The sequence below is a fragment of the Verticillium nonalfalfae genome, assembly GCF_003724135.2.
Source record: "Verticillium nonalfalfae strain VnAa140/NRRL 66861 chromosome Unknown scaffold_22, whole genome shotgun sequence".
Taxonomy (NCBI): domain Eukaryota; kingdom Fungi; phylum Ascomycota; class Sordariomycetes; order Glomerellales; family Plectosphaerellaceae; genus Verticillium; species Verticillium nonalfalfae.
The window spans coordinates 163,846-180,540 of NW_021167247.1; the positions used below are offsets into that span (position 1 = coordinate 163,846).

Consider the following 16,695-nt stretch of genomic DNA (forward strand, 5'->3'; position numbering starts at 1 on the left):
AAGTATTGAGTTGTAGACTTTTCAATGTGCATCTAGCGACTGTAGTTGTTATTGAGAAAGGTGGTCATGTTGTGATATTATCTTTGCATAAATATAGACAAGACTTCTCTCATGACTTTCTATACTCTGGGTTGCTGAGTTGTGGCAATTCGTGTGTAAACTGTGGAAATTGTCCAAGTCAGTTTCGCAACTTGTATAACCATAACACCACTCCATCATTCAATCAAGTCAAGTTCCGTAATACATCATTCACCAAGTCAAGTCCCGTGACACATCATTCACTCAAGTCAAGTCCTAAGACATATCATCCACTCAAGTCAGGTCCCGTGACAGACTCGTAACTCTGTTGTGTGAATCGTGGCAACACTATCATAGCGCATCTCAACACAACAACCGCGACGCGTCAGCCTGGCGTACCTGCCTACCCATACCCTCATCTACATTCACCGAAAACGCCTCTCACTCAAAGGCAAGCGTATAGAAAACCTTCTCCGCCGCGATCTGATATTCCTGCCCGCTTCTGCTTTTCCCAACCGCACAACCCCAACGCAGCCATCGCCGCGACGACCAACAGTCGCTGCAACCGCAGACCTCCGCTTTCGGCCAAAATCAACAGAATACACACAAGTCAGCGGACTTAATCGACTGTGTGTGAAATCAAGAAGTGAGCTCTGGCAGCCTGAGTTCCCGGTATATACTGGCTTGGTGGGTGACCTAAATGCCACGCATACCAATCTTCAACGACCAGACCGGAGAATGTGTATATACATCTAGAAACGGCTAACACAATGTAGAAAACCCCTTACCGACACCATGCCCGTTCCCATGACGGGCGCCGCTGGAGGCATGGCCCCCCCCGCGCACATGGCCATCGACCGCCCGCCTGCTCCCGACGAGATCCCCGAGAGGTTCAAGTTTCCCCGCCAGGACATGAGATGGGAGCCTCCCACCTTCGTCAAAGATTTGCCTCTGGCGGAGAAGAATTTTTGCACAAAGGTCACCGACATCGTCTGCCAGGCTGTTGGTCTCGAGTTTTTTGACCGTCTTGCCTGCGCCTGGGCCATCATCCACCACATGGTCGACGTCAGTTATGAGAAGCTGGTCTCAAAACTGCTCATCGAACTGGCCGCCTCGCTCGATCTCACCTATGATGACGGCATCCATCATCGACTTGCCGAGTTGATGAAGGAGATCCGTACGCCGCGCTATGTTGAGCTCCAGTCCAACGGCGAGGTAAGCACCCCCCCCTTCTCATACATCGGCTCGCTTGCATGACTGAAGCTGATCGTCTTTGATTTGACGCAGCCGCCCGTGCAGGAAATGCTCGGATCGCAGGTGGAGCTCATCGACTTGGCCGGTATCATGGCTGTCAACATTCACGGTGAGTTCTCCACAGGCTCTTGCCAGAAACACCCGCCCTTGCGCACCAAGACACTGACAGGAGACAGAGCGCCAGCTCCGCATGCAGGCCGAGGAGGTCGACGCGCAGTACGGATACGTCAATCTTTGCACATTTGCCGGAATGCTCGTGACCAACGGCGCCATCGACCGCTGCGACGTCGCCATCCACATCATGATGCGCACCCTGGAGACCCTCCGCCTGACGGAATAGGACATCGTCGGCGTCAGTCGCTTCTTGATTCTTACGGGCAACGCCATTTACCTGCAGATCGTGGCCCCCGTGCACTACGTCACGAGCCCCATCATGAACAGGCTGCACATCGGTCCGCTCTGGAAAGGCCCGCTCGGCTTCTCGGCCTGCCGCTGGACTTTCTGGTACCAGCGTCTCGGACAAGCCCTGTGTACGGCCAAGCTACCCATGGCCGTGCTCTGGGGCAGGCTTGGCCACCATCACATGCAGGACATTGAGAACACCTTCAGGCGACAGCAGCCCGCGCCGAACTACATCGCCGCACGTGCGGCCATGCATGTCGAGTCCTCCAACAGTTATGGGCAACCCCAACCGGTCGGACCCGAGCCTGCTCTGCGCCTCCGTATCCGCCAGCTCGAACGCGCTCTGGCTCAAGAAAAGTCGTTCCGCCGCGATGAGTGCCGGTACTACATGGATCAGCTGACCAACGAGAAGACTCGGACCGTCAAGGACAATCCCGTTTACCGCCACCACAACGCGGTCACCGAGCTCATCGCCGGCGCCGGATGGGACGTGGATCCGCACCTGAACGCCGAAGGCCTGGAGAACAACCTGATCAAGCTTGTGAGCCTGACAGGCCACTACAAGACCATGATTCTCGACCAGCAGCACCGCGCAACCGTCAAGTACCGTGTGCAGTTCTTCAAAGGACAGGCGGCTGCTTTCGAGATCCTGCAGCCTCTGCTGGGCTGGCCATCGGACCATGCTTGGCAGGCCGATCGAGCGACGCGCGCCGCCAGGGTCATCGACGCTCTTCCCAACGAGAGCCTGCTGCCGAAGCCGCTGCTGCAGCGCTACCGCGATATCCTCAACCGCGAGCGTGGCGTCATCGACATGATTCAGGCCTTCATCGACGAACAGAGTGCCGAGCGAGCCAAACGGCACGAGAGCTGGCAGCAGCAAATCGGCGCGCCCATCACCCATCCCACGGCGTCGACGGCCAGCGCGCTCTCGGGCCCCAGGGCGCGGAATCCTCTCGACAACCTGACGGCGCTCAAGATGCAGCAGGACATGGCCGAGGACAGGGTCATGCTCTACAACGACCTGTTCAAGCGCCATGAATTCCTGTGCCAGCGCGACCAGCATACAGCCCTCATCCTGCTGCGCCTTCCCCAGGTGCTCCAGATCAGCGGCCGCACCTTTTCGCTGAGCGCCCTCTTGGAGGGCATCCCGAAGCGGGAAGACCTGCCCGCCTGCACCCTCGGCATGGGCTGCACGCTGGGACAGACGCACTGCGAGATGCAATTCCGAGCTCTTCCAGCCCAGCTCAGCAACCCCATCGACGCCCACCTCAACCCAGCTGCTGGCGTCTTTGCTCCAGGCTCGGGAGCTGTGCGTGGTGCTGATGCTGATGCCGGTGTTGCTGATTCGAATGCGGATGCTGCCAACAGTGGCACGGGTCCTGCCTCTGCGTCGACCAAGCGCCAGCACCCTGGAGATTCTGAGCAGGACCAGGAACCGAATCAGAGGGTTCGGCTCGCCAAGGAGTGATCAGGATGCCGAATGTTTGTTGTGTGTTGCAAGCTTGGGCAGTGTGGAAGAAGCGGCGTGAGAAGTGGCCGCGGACATGGTACTGGAGAGGACAAGGGGACATCACGGGAGATGTCTGGTGCGGCGCGGTGGATGCGTCAAGCGGATCGTTGCACGAGACATGGCCGAGGTTGCTAAGTGATGAGCCGTTCGTTTGGATGGTCGTCAGGATCGAGGTTCGCTTGGCATGGCATGGCGTAGCTCGAAATGAGCCTTGGGAGTGCAATGCACTGCTATCTTTGCTGCTGTGTGATGTAGAAGAAATGCGATCGCCGTAGCTGAAAGAAACAATATGGAGAATAGCGCTGTGAAGATGGTGAAGATGTCAAGTTGCATGCATCCAGGTACCTACCTCAGGTACCCAAGTAGCGAAAAGTCAAGGCAGGTGGGATCGTACTGCGTGACCAGATCTCGATCACCAGGAGGCAGGGCAGGTGCAGTGCAGTGCAGGTGCTGCAGGAGCGATTGGCAGAGGTGCGACGGCGATGCCGTTGCCGTTGCCATCGATCTGCGGCTGTGGCGCAGCGCCCTCGTACTTCTGCCTTCTGCCTTCTACATGATCCCAATGCCATGCCAGACCAGGCCACCAAGAGTTGTTGGCTCCCCCTCTGCCAAGAGCTGGCATTTCTCGCAATACTCCTCGCCAGAGGTTCGTCATGAAAGCATTCGCTGGCAACATGCATCATCATTCTTGGGGCCATTTCCCTCGTTCTGACCCGACCCCATCCTGCAGGGCACACCAGCCACATGTCTCGGGCACCCAACGATGCGTGGCTTGGCGCAAGGCTGGCCCCCCTCTCCCCCCGCGTCTTGGGCTGCCTTGGGAGCTTGGTGGAGGGGGGCCACCTGAGCTTGGCCTCTCTCAGCTGACGACGGTGGTCATCTCCTCTGGTCAACCTGCCCTGAAATACCTGGCGTGACGCGCCTCATGGGACGCTCTTTCGACTGCACCTGTTTGAGGTGCCTCCCGTCTTTCCACGGATCGTCATAAAGCCTCGCACCATGGTTCTCGGTCCCTTCTCCCCCAGCGCCATCCTGACGCGCCTGTGGACGCGACACCAACGCCACGAAGAAGCACGATCACTGCGCATGCGAGAGAGGATGGGTTCGACCAAGTTCTTCGGCTCCCAGGTCGGCGGCCAGACCGTCATCAACTATGCCTACACGGATCTCCCGTCGAGATTGATGACCTGGGACATCTACTACTTCTTCTACTACGCCTGGGCCCTGCCGTGGATCATCCTGCCCCTGACGCCCTCCGACTCGGGCCATCTCGACGAACTGGCCGTGACGCCGCAGAACATCTTTTGCGTTGCGCTGCACTTGATCCTGTTCATCCTGCAGCTTGTCTTCGTCCTGTCTCTGCCCGCGGCTCTCTTCTTCCCCATCTGGATGGCCGTCGCCTGCTGGGGGGCTTTCCTCGTCTTCAACTGGGCCTTTTGCCTGCTTCTGAATGGCCCCGACATCGAGTACCACTCTGACGAGACGTTTGCCGAGGCTCGTCCCGAGCACGCACACGAGCAGTGGGTGTTTCTCAACGGCGTGGCTGTCGGGTAGGTTTTTTTTTTTTTTTTTTTTTTTACTTTTCTTCTTATTCTCTTTCCCTCTGCTGTTAACCTTGTGACGCAACGTCGGCTGACTGCGAGGTAGCGACCACTGGATGAAGAATAATCTCAATCGACTGGCGTTGACCTTCCAACGTCCCATCCTCGGCATTCACAACCAGACGTCCGGTATCATCTTTGACGTTTTCGAGTGCCTCATCCAACGCAACTTTGGCTACGCCACCTACGACGTGCGCATGGCTTACCGCATCCTCAAGGACAAGCTGTACGACCCGCAGTATTCCAAGGTCATCTTCATCCTGCACTCGCAGGGCGGCATCGAAGGCGGACTCGTGCTCGATTGGTTGCTGCAAGAGCTGCCCCAGGATCTGTTGTCCAAGATTGAGGTCTACACCTTTGGCAACGCCGCCAACCACTTCAACAACCCGCACCGGCACGTCTTTTCCCAGGCTCTCGCCCAGCAGGACCCGGCCGCCGCCGTGACCATGACGACGACCGAGACGACGCAACCAACGCCCGACGGCAGCCCCATCTCGCCGCTGACGAATGCCCCCTCGTTCGATCGCCGCTCCACAGCGTCTCGCCTAGGCGACATGGCAAATGGCAAGGCCAACACGAACGGCGAGTCCAAGACCAACGGCGAGCTGACCAACGGCGAGTCTGACATGAAAGACACGCCCATGACAAATGGCACGTCCAACGGCACGCCCAAGACAAACGGCATGATCAACACGGGCGTCTCGTCGACGCCACGTTCGAGCGGCCCACCGAGCCTGCGTAAAGACGTCTCTTCCCTGACGTCAACGCGCACGTCGACCGCCGCACAGGATCGCGCCCTCGGCCACGTCGAACACTACGCGCACACGACCGACTTTGTGGCGCTCTGGGGCGTGCTGCATTTCTGCACCTCGCTCGCCGCGAACCGCACGATGCCCCGCTACATCGGCCGGCTGTTCGTCCGCGCGTCGGAGCGAGGCGGTCACCAGTTCTGCCAGCACTACCTCGACGGCATGTTTCCGCTCGAGAGAGACCCTGTGACGAACAAGCTGACGCGGTGCGCCGAGGAGAATGAGTTTATGGAGAGCGAAGTACAGGTCGGTGCCGAGGGCGCGGCGGGGCAGAACGCCCGGGAGGCCTTCGAGATTTCGTGGCTCGGTGACACGGGGTTCGGCAGCGGCGAGGTGGGAGAACAGGTCGAGGTGCACGGAGATCAGGTCGGCAGGCACCGGCGCAAGGGGGTCGTCAAGGTCAAGGATCTTTCGCGGCTGTGGATGTACCGCAACGGCATGTCACCGCCTGACGGGCCACCGCTGCTGATCCGCGAGAACGGCATCATTCGGAACGCGACGATGTAGGGGCGAAGAGGATACTCTTCGCACTTTTACAATGCCCAACATGCGACATTCAGCCGCAGCCTACACAGCCAGCCTACTCACCGCACCCTCCCCCTCCAGGTAAAGTGCTCCTTCGGCGCCTTTGCCAGCTCCCTCATGGCCGCTACGTCTGCAGCATTGGGTCCCTCCTCGCGCAACCCGCACTCCACCGCCAGCCGTGCATGCCTCACAGCAAGCCCCTGCTTCCCGAAAAGGCTGTAATTCAGCGCCGCCGTCGTGTACGCCCCCGCCATCTTGCCCTCAAGCCCTTCCTCCTTCATCAGGCCCAGGTACCGCTCAATATCCCTCATCGTCACCTTGGCCGCAACATCACCAAGCCTCGCCTCGAGCGCCTTGATCTCCGCAACCCTAGCATCACTCTCGTCACCACCGGCACACCGACGACACGCACACTCGAAGCCCCACGACCCCGTCATCCGCGCCCTCCTCTCGGCGCGCGGCGCCAGCGCGTCGACGTACGAGATGCTAATCTCCTCCCCGGCCGCAATGTCCTTCGAAGCGAACGCCCGGTGCACGAGGTCCGTCTTGCCCGTCCAGGCCGCGGCATTCGGCCCGCAGTCGTGGTTGAGCCGCGAAATGGCCGGAAACACGCCGAAATGGTGATGATGCCCGCCCGCCGCGTCGCCGCCGACGTCGACCTGGAAGGCGTTCGTCGCGACGATGCCTCGCACCGAGCCGCCCATCTGGCGCAGCAGGGCACGGCGCGCGGCCGCCGGCAGCAGGGCGGGGATCTGGTCGTAAAGGATGGCGGCGTCGGCGGGGGGCCGCTCGAAAAAGGCGCGGTGGACGAGGAGCACGGGCGGCGAGGCGATGAGCGGGGTGCCCGCGGGGATGGGCGCTTGCGCGACAAGGCCGACGCCCTTGCCCGGCATGTCGACGGCTGCGAAGAGGGGCTCCGGGAGCGGTGGAGGGGGCGGCGCGGCGGCGAGGGTGTGCTTGAGGTGCGCGAGGGCCGGGCCCGTGGTCAGCAGGACGATGCCGCGGGAGTGGGCGTAGCCACGGTTGTGGTAGAGGCAGTAGAGGCCTATACATTGTGTGCCGCCGCGCCACTCGTATGGATGTGATGTTTGATTTTGAGGGGGTGCTTGTGTGACGGGCGGAGCGTGAGATGCTGCTGGTGGTGGCGGCCAGCGTTGGCAGGCTGAATTTGTGAGAAGCGGCGTTGAAGGACACGCATCCACGACAGGATGGATCCTCCAAGACTGTTGCATGGATAGAGTCGCATCTGCTGACACAAGCCCTGCGGCCAGGACACTGGTGAAGGCGAAGAAGCCTTTCATTCTCGATGATGAGCGTCACGCGGTGTGTTGTTCAAGTACAGACGAGTTGACAGCAGAAGCTTGAGATGAGCGAGATGGGATGAAGGCGATTCAAGTAGTCACCATACTCTATTGCATTCATAGCAGTGCGTCAACGCAGCTGAAACACTGCAACAAGGCTTGGATGCGTCATTGGTCGCCTCCTTGAAACAAACACGGACGTCGATCGTGAATAGGGGCACGGCGCCCATTGGCTGCTCGTCGCTGACCGAAAACCGGGCTCGGTGTATCTCGGTAAGACCCAGTTGATCTCGACATGCCAGTACGATTACTACGAAGGCTCAGATACATGAGGTATCTGGCTCACACCGTCTCCTGGGAAGACTCTTTTGCTGGTGGCGTCTCGAAAGCAGCTTCATCTGAGCCAGTGTCTTCCTCGGTCCTTTCCTTCGCATCCTTTACCTCCATTTGCTCTGGCGCTTCAACCGTCTCGTAGCCCAGCGGTCTCGCGAAGCTGAACCACCGTAGCAGGGTAGGCACATACGCCCGTACCATCAGGAACTGCAAAACGTACCTCATCATCTGCAGGATGAACACACAGATGTCCCTCATCCACTCGTTCAGGTCCGTCCGCAGCATGATGCCCACGTTCTTCCACACGGCCCTCTCATCCGCCACCTGGTCGGCCGTCAGCCGCAGGTCAGCCCTCTCGACCCGCTGTCGCAGGAGGCTGTAGTAGCCCTGCGCCACCTCGCCCAGCACGGCCTCGAGCGCCCTCCTGTTCCGCGGGTGCCAGACCTGCGCCGCCCGCGCGAGCGCGTTGCCCCGCCGCCGCAGCAGGTGGTTGATGGCCGCGGCCGGCGGGTACGCGAACAGCCCGTCGAGGCACTGCCCGCCCACGACGAACGGCTCGCCCTCCACGACGGAGCCGCGCCGGTGCAGCGAGGCCGGCCGCTTGAACTCGGCCACGGAGTACCCGCACTCGATGACCCGCGGGTCCGCCGGGCGGAAGAACAAGACCTGCATGGCCGTGAAGACGTTCTTCGTCCCGCCGTCGGTGTAGAAGACGTAGAAGCTCGTGCCCATGTCGTCGTCGCCGTCGTCGCCGCCGCGCTCGTGCCCTGCCGTCGCGTTCGCCGGCGTCACGCGCGGCCGGTCTAGCCAGCGGCCAAAGTCCACCAGGCTGCCGATGCGGTGCAGCGCGAACGGGTCCGACGGCAGGTTCAGGTCGCGGAGAAGATAGCGCGTGGTGACGTCGTAGCAGTTTGTCGTGACGTTGTTGGCGTACATCAGACCCTCGAGGTCGCGCGGCGCGAGGTACGAGGGGAGGCCCAGACGGGTCGTGTTGAGCTCGGAGAAGAAGGTGGCCGTCGCAAAGCCGAGACCCTCGGTGGCCGTCGTCTTGAAGAGGTTCTGGCCGAGACGGAAGGGCTTGTCGTCTCCCTGTTCCATGTCCCTGGTGCTTTCACCGTGTCTTGACCCGGGCCGGTGCCGTGGTGGCGACGAGTATCGCTGGCCTATCTTCCCCGTGCTTGTCTCGAGGAGAGCGTCGAGTTCGCCGAGTTGCTCGGCAGCAAGGTAGAGGGCGCTGTTCCGGAGAAAGGTCGGTACAGGTTGGCCCTCGACTCCATATTCCGGTTCCGCCGTGCGATGAGGATTGGCGACCCTCTTCTCCGTCAGACCGTAGTAGAAGGTTTCATTGAGGGCGGAGAGGGGGTATGAAGGCCCCAGGGGCACGATGGTTCCTCCCCAGGGCAGCCCAATGGTCGCCACGATGGCGGCGACGATCGCCAGCGCAATCGGCGCAAGCAATGCCTTCCTCGTCGCTGGGCTCTGTCGCTGCCAGGCGGGCCATCGTGAACGCAAGATGGGACGGAGCCGCAATCCCTGTTTCAAGGCGTGGGCTTCAGACAACAGGAGAAACTCTTCGCAGGTCCTGGCCATGCGGACTAGGAGATAGAAATACGCCAGACCAACCAGGCAGCACATGACAACCCACAAGACTGGGTTGATGTGCTGCCAGTTCGACCCCATGGTGTGGTATCCGCCGGTCACTTCATGCTCCCTCCGCGAGGTGGCCGCGCGGAGGATTGTGAGAAATCTGGCCAGGAGCGGCACGGCGTTGATGGCGTAGAGGCCAATCTGGCATTGGCACAAGAACCACGTATAGCCCATTGAATTTCGCTATCGCACACTCATGAAGTTGAGACCCAGGAATAGGTATGTTGCTGCATACGGTCAAGAAAACGAGAGCATCAGCTTTTTCTTTTGGTCCGCTGCTAGTGGAAGGGGTTGGCTTTTATCGGCAGCGAGGGGCCGGACGGATTGTTCTCACGGCAGCAAGGTGCCGGCTTGCTCAGATGCAGCTTGGCGACGAAGCGAAATTGGCCTCAACTGAAGTCGCAGTGGCTTGTGATCTCGGTAGGCTCGGTGAATGATTCTTGTATTTCGATCAGAATGTATTTCGGTTAGAAATCTAGGCATGTCAGACTCTAGTCAAACCACCCCGTCCCCTGCTCGTTGGCCTCCAAATCGTTTCGAGTATCAAAAATTAATGTAGAATGCTCTACTGTTGGAAGAACGACGGATGCGCTACGCCGTGACGACGCCGTACCAGGTAAGCCCGAGCACGGCACCCATGACGATGACGACGGGCGGGTTTACGCCGAATGAATACCCAAAGACAAAACTCGACGCCGTGACAACCACCCACCACGGTTCCTGCGCCAAGCTTGTTCCCTGCTGGAAGTCTTGGTCGATGTAGCCAATCTGCCACAATCTGTAGACGGCTGTGTATATGAGCCCAACAGCACCGGCATTGACACCTCTCAGCAGCGACTTGACCCATCGCAGACCACGGATGGCGCTCCAGATGCCCATCGTTCCGTGCACGGTGATAAGGCCGGGAGCGAATATGCCGATGTAACCAAGCACCGCGCCGGCGGCCGAGCTGTAGCCTCCGTTGATTGCTGTCAGTGCGCCGAGGTAGACGGCGAAGTTGAAGTTGGGGCCCGGAAAGCTCTGCTGGATGGCGAGGCCGATGAGGAAATCGCGGGGGCTGACCCAGCCTTCGGCGACAACGTACTCTCGCAAAAGGGGAATGACCACGGGACCTCCGCCAAAGATGATCGTTCCGGCGAGGTACATGTTGGCGAAGAAGCTGTAGAGAAGCGGTTTCGTGGGCAGCACGCCGCGGAGGACCATGACCACCGTGAACGTGATGAGGAAGAAGACAATGATGGCAAGACCAATGGCCCAGGAGAAGTCCAGAACACGCTCTGTCGGGACCACCCGAGGCTCTGTCTCGGCTTCGGAGCGTTGGTTCTCAGTAATGGGGAGGGTATCGACCGCGTCGTTGCGGTTCGGTGGCGCCTCGTGCTCTCGCGAGACAGCGCTACTTCTATCGTCCCGTTGCGTTTCCGGTAATTCTATAGACTCATTCTCTGGGGCACGGCTCTTTTGTCGTGGATTCTTGACCAGTTCCAGCACACCTTTGGCGAGGGGATGAAGCCAGCGAAAGTCATACACAACCGTGACGACACCTGCCACAAGCATCAGGAGGGGAAAATACCACAACGCGTTGTAGAGAATCCCAGCTGCGCCTGCGACGAGGACAATCATGCGGGTCAAGGGATCAGTGATGGCCTTTTCTGATAGCTGAACAGCCGCAACAGCAATAATGCCCACGGTCGAAGCGTTGAGACCGGAGAGCAGGGCGTAGACTGGGCCAGGCAGGGAGTCGCCAACGTTGGAAATCCCGACGGAAAGGCCGTACATGCCGAGAGCGCCAGGCAAACTGCCAAATCAGATCAGCACACGCGCGCACGCATGGTGGCTATGTCGAGTTGAGCATAGTACCTCCAGATAAAAAACCCCAGCAAGGCAGAAAGGAACCCATCGTGGATCAGGTTAATGCAGTAATGCATCTTGGTGCTGCCAGGTCCAGAGAAGGCCTGGCACACGCTGAAAAGCTCTTGGTACTATGTCATTCTTTAGAACAAGTTTCGGCTGCACACCACGAGACTTACAATTTGTTCATCGATCCATCCCAGCTTGACCACAAATTTCTCGCGGAGCTACAAGAAGGACCTTCATCAGCATCCAACGCCTCAAACCCTCCTCGTCGCCTTCCTCGTCAACCCCTTCAATTGGGACATTCCGTAAGTGGTGAGACTCACAATCTTGAAATGCACTGGCGGGCCTCCAAAGGCAGTGAAGCCCAAATGATAGTTGGTCCTGAACGTGCTCCACAGTTTCTTGGAAACACGGGCTGTCCGCCAACTTGTGCTCCCTCTGATAGCCATCACCGCTCCTGGGTACCTAGCGATGCGTGTGCGTACGTCTGGATAACAGTAAGAAATAGAATTGAGAAGACTGGATGCATTCAAAATCGGGACGCATCTGGTGTTGGGGAGAGAGAAGAGGGCCGCATCAATGCGTTGAGATTCTATTGGCCGCCCGTGGTTGGGTGTTATGGCCTTGGACCATTTAGCCTGCATCTATATGCCAATCGTGAGAGCAGAGCAAAGCACGTGGAATGGCGGAGCATGCTTGGCATCACGTGCGGCCTCAGAGAATTTATTCCCTGAGCAATATTCACTCTATCAGTCCGGCCAGAACTGGATTGCACGTCTGTTGTCATAAGATGTGTGCTGACCCTGAAGCAACTTCATTTTTTTGTCGGTAGGTTTGACATTTGCCAAGTCAACCACGAAATTGACCAGATCCAGAGGTCAAGTGGGTGATAGATCATGTATGCGACTGACATGGCATATTAGACTTAAGCTGGTGTCCTTTATCTTTCATAGAACACTTCGTCGCGCTATGCATTCGCTTTTCTATATGGGCTTTTTTACTGAGGAGAATTTAAGTACTACCATGCCAAGTACAAGGTGAGGACACTCAGTACAATTCGCGATCACGTCGAATTACAGAACGAACTTGGTCAACAGAAGCTTATCGTAATTCATCACCTATCAAAAATCCGAGCCCAGCGAAAACAGAACCAGGCACCGTGTACGCCACCGCCGAAGCAAACTCGTCGCCCGACGGTAAACCCTATTTCCTAACCGTCCAGGGACGCCTTGACCAGCCAGGCCCTCCCGGGGGTGTACGATTTAGTACACGTAGAACACATTCGTCTCGTTCTCGCTCGCGCGCAGCGCCCTGTTCCTGCGCTTCATGATGATCTTGGCGAGCCAGGCCAGCGCGGCCGTGGCGATGCTGAAGGCGGCGCTGCTCATCATGGCAATGAGGTAGCGGGGCTCGTCGCTCTTGGGCCACAAGTAGGGGGTCCAGATGAAGCTGATGTTCATAATGGTCGTGACCATGCCGATGGCGACGGCCTTCTTCTCCTTGGTCTGACCGCAGGTGCTGCCGCACCATCCGAGGATGAGCGAGTTGACGCCGTACGTTCCTGGGGGTTGGTGTTAGCATTGAAATGGCTTTTGCGACTTCGTGAGGGGAGTGATCACGTACCAATAGTGAAGATGACCATGGAGGCATAGCGGCCGCCGACGTTGTTAACGGCGGCAGCGGCAACGAAACCGACGGTGGCGACGGCCTTCGAGATGGTAATGTGCCAGGTGCGCTCGTTGAAGCGGCCAGAAGACCAAGACACGGCGATGGTGACGGCGCCGGCAATCAGGTAGGGAGGGCAAGTCAGCACAAGGGTGATGGTCTGGCCGAATCCGAGGGTCTTGACGACGGAGGGGAAGAAGTTCTGCTCATGTTAGCCATTGTCACAAGGGACCCCAAAAGACGAAAAAAGCGTACCTTGAAACCGTTGGCAGCGAGATGCATGTGAGCCATGGCGCAGAAGATCCAGACCATGGGGTCGCGGCAGGCTTCCTTGAGACCCTTGGTGAGACCAGTCTGGCCCTCGTTGGAGACGGTGTCGAGCTCAATGCGGTTGTGCGCAAGGTTGCGCTCCTCCTCGGTGAGCCACTTGGTGGTCAGGGGGAAGTCGGGAAGGACGAAGTAGCCAACAATAGCAATGAGAAAGGTGACGGCACCCTGGAGGATGAAAAGCCACTGCCAGCCAGCGAGACCACCAGCGCCGTCCATGCCGTGGAAAACACCGGCGGCGATGAGACCAGCAAAAGCCGTGGCAAGGATGTTGCCAGTGTAGAGGATGGCGATTCTGGTGGCGACCTCCTTACGGTTGTAGAAGATGGACAGGATGTAGACGGCGCCGGGGTAGTAAGGAGCCTCAGTGAGACCGAGGAAGAAACGGGTCAGGAGAAGACCAATGTAGTTGTGGGAGAGCGCGGTGAGGGCAGAAACGATGGCCCAGAGCATCATCATGATACCCTAGATGTGTGAGCGGCGATTCACGCAGAAAACTTCGACCGGGACATACCATGTAGCGGGAAGGCCTCGTTCGGGTAAGGAACATGTTGGAGGGGATCTGACCCAGGATGTAACCGACGAAAAGAATAGACACGCAGGTCTGGTACTCGGTGCCGGAGAGGTTGAGGTCATCCTCGAGGTCGTTCAGGCGCGCCAAAGCGATGGCGTTACGATCAAGATAGTTGAGCCAGTACATAGACCAAAGCATGGGCTGGCGGTTGGGTCAGCAATCACCTTTCCAGACGCGTTGTGACCAGGCACATACCATGATCCAGCGGTCGAGCTTCTTCACGAGAGCAATCTCCTTAGGATCGGTCTTCTCGTGGGCACCAAACTGATCAACCTTCTCGACGCGGGGGACAGGCTTCTCTGGGCCGCCATCGTCGAACATGCCAGACTCGTTGGTGCGAGCATGCTCGATCTCAGCCTGACGGGTCTTCTCGTCGGCCGACATGTTTGCGATGGTATTGATGAGGTAGGAAAGAAGGTTTCAAGGATGGAGGAAGAGAGAGAAGTGACCAGTCACTACCAATGATCAAGAGAAGGGTGATGCTTCGTCTTGTCTGACATGAGAGACTTCTTGGGAACTGAAGGGGAATCTCCTAGATATAGGTTTTCCAGCCCGCCTTGCCCATCCCCAACCATTCCCCAGACTACGACTCCAAAGACTCCTCTTCCCCAGCTGACACTACTGCTACCCCATGTCTCCATTACGCTGGTTACGCTGAATCGCGCTATGTTCCCCGCGGGGGTGGACGTGGTCCATGTGGAGCGAAACGAGGAAACAAACGAGATGGAACGCTGATCCGTGTTCCACACGAGAGATGAACAGAAAGCAGCCGTGGCGGCGGCTTGCCCCCGACTCCATCCGACAAGCGTGCCCATCCGTGCCACCATCATGGCACACCCATCGTTGGATGCGATGGAACATGAACAAACCTTCACGCTAGCACGAGTCGGGCCTGCCGTCGGGCCAAGCAAACGTGCAGCAAACAGCCGCATCACGACCCTAGTGTTGGTCTTGGCAGCGTCAAGACTATGTTCAGCCTTCTCCGGTGCGAACGAACAGTGACACACATTGCGCGCACGGAAGAAGCAGGCGATCGTGCGCGATGATCCAAAACCATGCTGAAGAAGGTCGAGTCGCCGACCATCCCAACGTACCCGGGCACGCAACACCAAGCAGTCCGGGTTTCGCACTTGGCAGCCAAGACCAACAGGGATGCCGACGTCCCCAGGGTGCCCGTGATGCTGTGATGCCCTGACTCGCCCGCCGCTGCCAGACGACACCCCCCCTGCCGCTCCCGCACGCGGCATTGTGGGGGATGCTCGAGCTTCTGGTATTCTAGCGCTCAGTCTAGGACCCGACGGCGTCGGTCCTGTGGCCATTGGGAGAGAAGACCGCTTTGGCGCCCGCAGACGACGACCCAACAGAGGCTGTAGTGCAACCTCTTGGGTCTCCATGCCCGTGCGTATGGTGTTGTATCGCCCACCTTGGCCGTCTGGCGCGTGAGGTTGTGAGGGGCAGAAGACGAAGGAGGCTGGAGGATGCTGGGTTCAACGCATGTGCAGTGAGATTGCGCCGATTCCACCTCCCCGCCCCCATGTATTCTTCTTTTCGGTGTGTCAAGTGGTTACTTTTCTTTGAATGCTATTTCGTAGCATAATCCTCAATTGCGACATGATCTCCCAAAACAGGTGGCACCAGCACATCGCATGTCTCTCTTGGCAGCCGCTGTGTGATGCAATGTCGGCCTGTCCGTTGTCCTGATGTGCCGTCCATGATGATCACGCAGAGCACAAAGACCAGTGACGTCTCTTAGCCATCTGCGGGATGACAGAGGTGGACCATGGCATCTCACCAACGAGAATGTCTCATCTGGAACTCGAGGGATCGATCTGCACCATCCGACGGCCTGCGGCGGTGCACCATGGGGTTAGAGATGGTACCCCTTGGAGAAAGGATCATCGATCATCTCGCAAAGGCAAAGCGTTGGAAATCAGGCGCTGTAACTCGTTGGTGCGGCAGAATAGCGTGAACTGGCGCGAACATGGCGGCCAGTAACACCAAGTCCAGTGGTCAGCTCAGCCGTCTGCTGGAACCGTCTGGTGCTACTCGCACTAGGTCGATAGCTGGAGTACGACCCCCGTCCCCAGGGAGCAATACGATCAGCCAACCTTGAATTAAGCTTATGCCCAGCACGGCCGGTTGCTGCCACAGGTACCTAGGTCGGTTCCATAGGAGGTGGATCAGGCATGTTGGAGTTTGGCTTGCCCCGACCGGTTGCAGCGTGGCGGCCACACATTTCTCGTACCTACATGTGCTCCCTTCACTACGTTCCCCGCGTATCCGTCTCACCGGAACATTAAGGATCATGGTCGCGAAGTCTGTTGTCTCGAGAAGCCGCGAAATTATCGTCCGTTGGTGGCCATCCAGACCCAGATCGACGGCAGTTGACTCTGTCATGCCACATTTACGCCTCATCCGTGGCGACCTTTACCCTACATGGGTTTCTGCCGACGCTTTAGCACACTAACGCGAACGAGGCACGTTCCACGCTGCATGGAAGGGAAGCGAGGCCAGCCGTGTCTCGAGTGCTCCAGCCAACGATGCTCAGAGGCGGGGAGCGAGCAAGACGAAGGGTGACCACCTCTCGGAGGGACCCGTACCCGGAACGTCAAGGGCTCACCGCTGCGGCTCCATAACAAGACGAAGAGTCAGCACAACAGTATTCCTTGCATGAGAGCAAATACCGCCGCGCTTGGACTCGACTGCCAGCTGGTGGGGACGACGAACCAAACCAGCGCGATCACACCTCATACCCCCCGGAGAAGTAGTCACGGCTCGTGCCAGGTACCATCCAATGCCACCTAAGCGTAAGCAACCTGGTCCATAAAAAAAAGGGAGCCCTTGGTTAGGGCGAAAAGACCACGCAGGACACTGC

At 58.5% G+C, this 16,695-nt stretch overlaps 7 protein-coding genes across 7 annotated transcripts; 2 read left to right on the top strand and 5 right to left on the bottom strand.

Moving 5' to 3' along the window:
* Positions 1 to 813: 813 nt before the first annotated feature.
* Positions 814 to 3,142, top strand: D7B24_003975 (uncharacterized protein; the record flags this gene model as incomplete). Its single annotated transcript, XM_028638157.1, has 4 exons — positions 814 to 1,233; positions 1,306 to 1,381; positions 1,449 to 1,558; positions 1,613 to 3,142. The coding sequence occupies 4 exons, from the start codon at positions 814 to 816 to the stop codon at positions 3,140 to 3,142; spliced, it is 2,136 nt and encodes a 711-aa protein (XP_028497044.1).
* A 1,041-nt stretch (positions 3,143 to 4,183) lies between these two features.
* Positions 4,184 to 6,101, top strand: D7B24_003976 (uncharacterized protein; the record flags this gene model as incomplete). The annotated part of the gene is made up of 2 exons (XM_028638158.1): positions 4,184 to 4,734; positions 4,832 to 6,101. The coding sequence occupies 2 exons, from the start codon at positions 4,184 to 4,186 to the stop codon at positions 6,099 to 6,101; spliced, it is 1,821 nt and encodes a 606-aa protein (XP_028497045.1).
* Positions 6,102 to 6,178: 77 nt separating this feature from the next.
* On the bottom strand, positions 6,179 to 7,420 carry SET5 (SET domain-containing protein 5; the record flags this gene model as incomplete). The annotated part of the gene is made up of 1 exon (XM_028638159.1): positions 6,179 to 7,420. The coding sequence occupies one exon, from the start codon at positions 7,418 to 7,420 to the stop codon at positions 6,179 to 6,181; it is 1,242 nt and encodes a 413-aa protein (XP_028497046.1).
* Positions 7,421 to 7,762: 342 nt separating this feature from the next.
* D7B24_003978 (uncharacterized protein) lies at positions 7,763 to 9,574 on the bottom strand (the record flags this gene model as incomplete). Its single annotated transcript, XM_028638160.1, has 1 exon — positions 7,763 to 9,574. One exon carries the CDS (start codon positions 9,572 to 9,574, stop codon positions 7,763 to 7,765), a length of 1,812 nt encoding a protein of 603 aa, XP_028497047.1.
* A 417-nt stretch (positions 9,575 to 9,991) lies between these two features.
* Positions 9,992 to 11,176, bottom strand: D7B24_003979 (uncharacterized protein; the record flags this gene model as incomplete). The annotated part of the gene is made up of 1 exon (XM_028638161.1): positions 9,992 to 11,176. The coding sequence occupies one exon, from the start codon at positions 11,174 to 11,176 to the stop codon at positions 9,992 to 9,994; it is 1,185 nt and encodes a 394-aa protein (XP_028497048.1).
* Positions 11,177 to 11,308: 132 nt separating this feature from the next.
* D7B24_003980 (uncharacterized protein) lies at positions 11,309 to 11,703 on the bottom strand (the record flags this gene model as incomplete). The annotated part of the gene is made up of 3 exons (XM_028638162.1): positions 11,309 to 11,362; positions 11,428 to 11,475; positions 11,578 to 11,703. The coding sequence occupies 3 exons, from the start codon at positions 11,701 to 11,703 to the stop codon at positions 11,309 to 11,311; spliced, it is 228 nt and encodes a 75-aa protein (XP_028497049.1).
* An 813-nt stretch (positions 11,704 to 12,516) lies between these two features.
* D7B24_003981 (uncharacterized protein) lies at positions 12,517 to 14,204 on the bottom strand (the record flags this gene model as incomplete). The annotated part of the gene is made up of 5 exons (XM_028638163.1): positions 12,517 to 12,815; positions 12,878 to 13,121; positions 13,175 to 13,711; positions 13,761 to 13,961; positions 14,016 to 14,204. The coding sequence occupies 5 exons, from the start codon at positions 14,202 to 14,204 to the stop codon at positions 12,517 to 12,519; spliced, it is 1,470 nt and encodes a 489-aa protein (XP_028497050.1).
* Positions 14,205 to 16,695: the final 2,491 nt, after the last annotated feature.